Source organism: Mauremys mutica, chromosome 3, assembly GCF_020497125.1.
Source record: "Mauremys mutica isolate MM-2020 ecotype Southern chromosome 3, ASM2049712v1, whole genome shotgun sequence".
Lineage (NCBI taxonomy): Eukaryota > Metazoa > Chordata > Testudines > Geoemydidae > Mauremys > Mauremys mutica.
The window spans coordinates 10407274-10415061 of NC_059074.1; the positions used below are offsets into that span (position 1 = coordinate 10407274).

Below are 7788 nucleotides of genomic sequence, written 5' to 3' on the forward strand. Positions count from 1 at the left end.
TTGATGATTCCCTGTTCTGTTCATTCCCTCTGAAGCATCTGGCACGGGCCTGTGTCAGACGACAGGACACTGGGCTAGATGGACCATTGATCTGACCCAGAATGGCCGTTCTTATGTTCTTACCTTTCTAAAGGTCCAGTCCTTTTATTGAATCCTGCTGAGACCTTGTCTTATGCTGTCTCGTGGCAGTAGGTTTCATGAGCTGACTGTGAGCTGTGTGAAAAGGTATTTATTTTTATCAGTTTTGTTGTCAGTGTTGTGACGCTTAGTACATGTTTGTCTGGTAAGATAAGTGCTTGGCCATACATTCTTCCAGGGCTTGATTCTGCTGTCACACTTGTTTTATACTGGTGTAACTCCATTTGCCTCCACAGAGTTACTCCCGTACTACACCAGTTTAAGGTCCTTCTTCTGCACCATTAAAGTCAATGGGAGCTTTGCTGTTGACTTCAGTGAGCATACAATAAAGCCTTGAATCAGAGGAGAAATCGGTCCAAAGTGTCAGCACTTGTCAATTTGCTTAGAAAAGAAAAATGTGAAAGTTAAAACTTCATGGCAGCTTAATATTAAAAAGAAAAACGTTCAGCTTTTAGGAGCCTTTGAGGGATTTCACATTCATTTGGGGGCTCAGTCCTGAAGAATTCCAAGTCTAATTTAAAAGATCCACCCATACACCCACCTCCCTGATCTACAAACTGTGCGTCATGGCCATTGGCCTGGGCTTTGGCAAATCTTCTCATCCAGATGAACACGCTTTGGAAATGAGCTGGAATTTGCCTTGAAATATCCTTCTGATCCTAATGGAATTATGTGCCTGGGGGGAAGAAACTCCAGAGGCTCTGTGAATGGAACCCAAATGTGGCTCTTAACTTGTTTTAGAGCTTGGTCTTCAAATCTCTGGGGTCCATTTCTGTATTTTCCACATTAATTGTCTTGATGGCCATTTTATTCGCCAGCGAATAATACCTGTGAGTTAACGGTGTTATCCAGAATAGTGCCGCACCTGCAGGTATTTCCACCTTTAAGAGGTTTCTACATTTATCTTCAGCCACCTTCAGGTTTTTATATCAATAAAGAACAGTGACTTCTTTGGCTCAGGCTTAGAGGCTCAATCCTGAAAGGTGCAGTTCGTTCACTGAGGTGCTGAGTGCCCATTGCTCCTGTTGACTGCGTGTGGACGCTAGCCGTCAAGTTTGGCACCTGCGAATTAAGACACTCCAAATCAGTGACCACTTCTTTACAAAACGGTGCCAGGCTGTTTCTGTGCCTCAGTTTCCCCTGCTGTAAAATAGGGATAATGATGCTTGGTTACCTTTTGTAAACTGCTTTGAAATCAACACATTTTTGTCAGTTTGTTGCAAATCAGTGCTATCCTACAGTACCGCAACCCTAAAATTCCTCCTCTCCTGCAAGGACTTTCAGCCCTTGTGGGGTGAATTGATTTGAATGACTGTACATTCTTATAGAGATGCTCCTTTTCAGCAGGACAAATGGAACGTTAAGACACCAAAGGTGAAATCCAGGTCTCATTGAAGTCAGTAGCAAAATTCTTCTTGACTTCAGTGAGGCTAGGGTTAGGGTTAGGACCCAACTACAGGTTTGGGTCAGGTGTGAAAACAACCTGGCACTCTTAGGATCAGGTAGTCTCTGATCAGCTGGGCATGGCGGTGACTGTGGCCGACTCCTACCAGCTGCTGCCACTAGAGTGCACTGTGTGTGCTGCAGAGGGAGTGTGCCGACGAGTCACAGCGCCTCTCACTCCACAGCACATGCAGCGTGGCGGGGCGGCCGGCAGGAGCAAGGCTTGCAGCCATGGCTGCAAGAGTTCCACTGGTAGGAGGCAACCGGAGATGGATCATCGACATAGGGAGCAGGAAGCCTCCACCACGCAGAGCCCAAGGATCGAGGCTCTGTCGGTGGTACTGACACAGGTTCAGGAGGAACAGTCCGGGGGAACTGGTGCACGGGTGCTGGCTGGACGAGGGGACGGCCAGCCAGCCAGCCAGCCCAAGGTTGGGCAGGGCTTGGCGATAATTCACCTCAGCAGCTCTGTAGAGGAAACAAAGTACAGAAAATTGTGTCCGGGATGGTGGCTAGACCTTGGCAACCCAACCCAAACACAAAGCGATCTGACTACAAGGGTCCGGTTTGGGTCAGGTCTGAAAACAACCCGACAGGCTAGGGCTCAGGTCGGGTTCAGATTAGCTGTGCTCTAGTTGGGTTCAGGCTGGACTTTGAAATTAGGCCCGAGCAGACTTCTAGCCAGGACTGTAGCTCGACCTTAAGGAATTAATTGTTGATAGGAATAATCAGAGCTCCTGGGCATCTCTATGTGGTGCAACAGTGTGCCCGAGGGGGCTGTGATTTCTAAAGCACACTAATATGTGGCATATTAATCGGCGTAGGGGAGGGTCCCACAGGCCAGGCTCCAGCCCGAGCCCGAATATCTACACCACAGTTAAACAGCCCCATAGCCTAAGCCCCATGAGTCAGCTGACGTGGGCCAGCTGTGGGTGTGTAATTGCAGCACAGGCATACCCTAAGAATCATAGGTGCTCCTCCTCCGCAAAAAAAGATTAATGAACAAGAATATCTCACTCAAAATGTAACCAGTTAGAAGTAAGATAAAACACGCACACTGCTCAGTGTACAGACTGGTACCCGAAGTGTCTGCTGCCCAAATAATATAACAGCACAGATGAAGCAGGATGTCTTTCTCATCTACGTGGTAAAATCAAGGCTGTTCTGTAACTGTTGTACAAGTGACTGTAAAAGTCTAGGGCATCTCTTGAATAAGATTTCCTACTGTCGGTTTATCATCAGGTTTATTTCTCACACAGACGCAAACAAACCTCTAATGGAATTCTGTGCCATGTCTTGACAGGTATTGACGGAGAGTGGTTTTGGCACAATCACAACAGAAATCCGTGAGGCTCCGGAGTTCTATTACGCTGAAGATTACCATCAACAGTATCTAAGCAAGAACCCCCATGGCTATTGTGGACTTGGGGGCACTGGGGTATCCTGTCCTGTTAGTATTAAAAAATAATCCATGCGCACACTACGGCACCAACATTGTATTATGTTTTTGCTAGAAACATAAAGTAAAGCAACTTGATGTTTTGATTGATGATTACTCCCGGGAGAGTTCTTTGCCAAACAATTAAAAAATTCTTTGCACAGTATTTTACAATTCTGCAAAAATTCTGCATATTTTAGTTGTCAAAAGAACACAATATAATCACGCCAGTTCCAATTATTTTGGTAATTTATTTCAAAATACCTGTCAGCAAGTATGTCTGTAACAATACAGACAACGAAAAGATTCAGGAAATGTTTTCTGACAAATAGATTCCTTACTAGGCATATTAATAAAGAAGTTGATGTATCTTTGTTGACAGTTATATTCTGGTTCATATATTTCATTTGAAAAGAGTCATTATACAAATGTATGTTACACAAAAGCATTGTAACGCCCTGGCCTAAGAGGGCGCTAGCATCCTTAAGGACTGTTTTGTGTCTGTCTGTTATATCTTGTCCAAGTTCAAGCTTCTATGTGTATTGGAAGGTTATTGGGTCATACCACTGTAGCCGGAGGCGGTTAGTGAGCTGGCGGAGTTTAGCTGTAGTATAGTGGGGAAGGGAGACCGAGGGTAGAATGTGGGTGTCGGGGGGAGTGCGTGTGTCCGTGCGGGGTGTGTGGGTTTGTGTTTGTGTGGGTTGGGTCGTGTACATAGTTTGCCAGCCGAGACCCCTTCATCTCCGGAGGTAGTATGCACGCCCCCATGCCAGGTGCAGGCGGGAGTGCTGGGGGGATGTGGTGACAGGTAGGAGCGGAGGAGGGCAGGTTCAGGCTGCAGGGAATATAAGAGGGAGGACAGCACCACTAGAGTCAGACGCACGCAGAGTGGAGTTTAAGGTGAAGGGTGCTCATGTGCATGTGAAGACAAACACACTCTACCCTCAATCTCCCTTCCCCATGCTAAGCACCCACTATACTACAACTAAACACCGCTAGCTCACTAACCCCCTCCCGCTACAGTGGTATGACCCCAAAACCTTCCAATACACATAGAAGATGTTATGTGTGTACATAACTAATACATTTTAAACATGCAAAACTGGGAAAAGGAAGCATTTTGGTGGAAATCACAAATTCTGTGTGACAAAAATAAAATTGTGCGGAGAACATTAATTCTGCCCAAATTCTGCATTGCTCAGTGGTGCAGAATTCCAACAGGAGTATGTGACGTTCCCCTCTGGTGTTATCTGGACCGGTGATCTGCTAGGCCTCTCCAATCCTTGTCTCTGGGAGCCAGCCTTACCCTGCTCTGCTGTGAGAACCCCCACACCTGGGCTGTTCCTGCACAGCCTCCGGCATGTAAGCTGCTCCCAGCTACCTGCAAGCGAATGACACTAGCCAATCTCTCTAGTCTTAGACACAACCCTAGGAACCTCCATCTTGCAGTGCCCAGTTATACCCGCTAAACGCTGCAAGCTTATATGAGCTCGTCAGTTTAACAAAGAAATAGATACATACCAGGCTTGTTCTCCCAAGGGGTGTCTCTGACACACTGCATACCAAAGACACTGCTTCAGGTAGAATAAACAAACAGGTTTATTAACTATAAAGGTAGATTTAAGTGATTATAAGTCAAAGCATAACAAGTTAGATTTGGTCAAATGAAATAAAAGCAAAACACATTCTAAGCTGATCTTAACACTTTCCGTGTCCTTACAAACTTAGATGCTTCTCACCACAGGCTGGCTGCTCTTCAGCCAGGCTCTCCTCTTTGATCAGCTCTTCAGTCGCTTGGTGTGGTGTCTGTAGATGTAGGCGGAAGAGAAAGAGAGAGCATGGCAAAATCAACAAGGAGTCCAGTGGCACCTTAAAGACTAATAGATTTATTTGGGCATAAGCTTTCCTGGGTAAAAAACCCACTTCTTCAGATGCATGGAGTGCTTGGCAAAATGTCTCCTCTTAGCTTTGCACCCCGCCCCCCTCAGAGTTAGGTGAGCATTACCTCATCAGAGTCACAAACTGCCCAAAGGAAGGAGGGTGACTCCCTCAAGGGTCTAACAGATTCTTTTGTTGCTGCCTAAGCCAGTGTCCATTGTTCCTGTGAGGCTGGGCTGGGTTCGTCCCATCCATGCCCTGATGAGGTGTGAACTGCCTCTCTGCTCTTGGAGAGTTTTTGCCTGGGCTTGCCTAAGCCTTGAGGCTACATTTTCAGCCTCATAACTATATACATGAAATTGTAACCTATAACATTACTAGAACAACAATGCTCAGTGAATCATGAGCCTTCCGAAGACACCCAACCTGACAAACTTTGCATTGGATACCACACAATCATTTTATAGAGATGAACATGGGGGTGTAGGATGTCCCCCAAGGTACAGAGGGTCACAGAGTATATGATCTACCTGCACTATTGCACAGAAATTTGTGCACCAATGACGGTACAGCATTTTGTATATTGACTGTGTGGCATTGCTTGATTTCACAGTTGCCAAAGGTCAAAGTTGTTTCTGAAATTGTGCCTGGTACCATGGCTGGAAATCCAGTTGTTAGTTTCAGGAGAAAGATTTTTGAAAGTTTGGCCCAGTGTATTGTAATAGGCGTAAATAGGGGGTGTGACTGGACTACCAGCTGCTTTTTGTAACTACTGTTTATGTTTATTATCTTGATCTGATCAACTTGCTAGACTTAAGCATGAAAATCCAGAGCTTTGATTTCTAGAAAGTATTCTAGGGGTTATTTTAACAATAGTAGCTGCACTTTGATGTCTTTGGCGGGGATGGGGAAGTTAATCTCCCTCAGTTCCACATTCACAGCAAAGTATATTATTACCTTTAGTGCCTATTTCCTGAAACAATTTTACTAAAAAAATGTTTTATAATGTAAGGGGTTTTTTTCTACTGGGCCAAAAAGTGTGTAAATACAAAGAGATTCAGTTTGGCTTCCAGCGCTATGATAAAGCACATCACAGGTGTTTTGTGAACTGAAATGTATGACGGGTTAGATCTGAAAAAATCTAGCAAATATAATAAAAGGCTGCCGCTTGCTAATGAAAAAAACCTGGTGTTCCATCTGTGTTACTGTGTCTGCTTGTACAGTGGAGGAGATTTCAGGTTGGCTTTAAAAGCGAATGAATTGTAAAATAATTATGACTGACCTTTTTGATACCACAATAGCACCTAGGTGCCTGGAACCCTATTGTGCTAGGTGCTGTACAAATACATAGTAAGAGAGAATCCCAGCCTTGATGAGTTTGCAACCTAAATAGGACAGATCTAGGGTGGGAGAAAGAAGGGGATGGGGCTTTAGGGCCCGGAGAGAAGTGATTTGCCCAAGGTCCCATAGGGAGAGTCTGTGCCAGAACTGGAATCAGCACTCAGGAACTCCTTGCTCCTGGTTCTGTGCCCATCTCAGTCCAGTTTCAAAAGCAAGAGGAAACTTCTTTTGTTTGTCATCACATTTATGCGGGGGCGTAAAAGAGACTGTTCCTGGTATGATCATAATGTGCAGCTCTTTCTGGAGATGCTCCCATATGCTCCAGTATCCTGCTTGGAATTTCCAGTTGCTATAGTAACAGAAGGCATTTTGTTAAATATCACACCATTGAATTGTTTTGTTGTTCACTGTCAAGGAAACTGGCACTTTTCTCTGATTTTCTGGGCATGGGGTGAAATGGAAGCAAAGGGGAGAGGAAAATGAAAGTTCTGATTCTCCTTTCGGATTCTTTGTCTTTTACCCCAGTGTAAGGCCATAAAGTCAGTGGAATTACTCCTGGTCTGCACCTGTGTGCGAGAGGAGAACCTGGTCCTGATTCTCTGATCCATGTCAGGTTGGGATGCAGGTTTCTTTACTGGGGGCGTTTATTTCATTTTTGATCCTCCAGGGTAAAAACAAAAACCATTTACATGATTTGGAGCCTTGCTCATTGTTGGCCCATGTCGTCAGACACTCTTAACCCTGGTACCCTGTCCTCCCTCCTCACTTTCCTCCTACTGTTTGTTTTCACTCTTTTCACCCTGTTTCAAATTAGACTGGGACTATGTCTCCCTATGTGATTGTCCAAATCTGAGCATGCCAGGGCTCAGCTCTGATCTGAGCTGGGGCCCTTGGGGGCTGCTGCGATAGAACTAAGGGGTCAGGTTCTCCAGGTGACGTAAAGCAGCATAGTTCTATTGAAGTGCCACAAGCTGAGGATCTGACCCAAAAATATTGAGCTCCACTGAATTCACTGTGGAGTTACTCCCAGGGTGAATTTTGGCCCTGCAACTTTCCAGCTGTTGTTGAAGGTGCAAGATGGGAATTGGGCTAAATTCTTCACTGGTGGAACTTCACTGAACTCAGCTCAATGGAGTGACATTAGGGATGGCTTTGGCCATATAAGCGGTGTGTACCCTGAAGTTCACCAAGGGGAAGACGGTCGGCTCTTTGGACATCTCCATGGCCACATTTCTCATTGAGCACTTACCCTAGCAACAAGTTTCCACTTCCCACAGAGACTACATGGAAAGTGTGGAGAGGGGAGAGAAAGTCCTTCCAAGGTTTGAAAGAATGAATCAGCTCCTCTCACGGGCAAAGAAAAAAATTGTTGCAAGGAAGGCAGAGCTGGGAACTTACAGAGAGAGAGAAAATGGCACAGGAATACAGCACCCATTACTAGAGATGGACCTGAACCAGAGCAAAGGAGTCAAACACACCAAGAGCTAGCTGGAGCTGAGATCAGGATCCAGACGTGAATTTCCAAGCTGTTCCATGCCTGAACCAACTAT

General features: G+C 45.4%; 1 protein-coding gene across 1 annotated transcript in view; it reads left to right on the top strand.

The window, feature by feature from the left end:
* Window positions 1-4342, top strand: part of MSRA (methionine sulfoxide reductase A) — a 436252-nt gene extending 431910 nt beyond the window's left edge. Inside the window, exon 6 of the mRNA XM_045010740.1 lies at window positions 2885-4342. Coding sequence (XP_044866675.1) covers window positions 2885-3049 — 165 coding nt within the window. The 3' untranslated portion in view covers window positions 3050-4342. The remainder of the gene's footprint in view (window positions 1-2884) is intronic.
* The last annotated feature ends 3446 nt before the right edge of the window (window positions 4343-7788 follow it).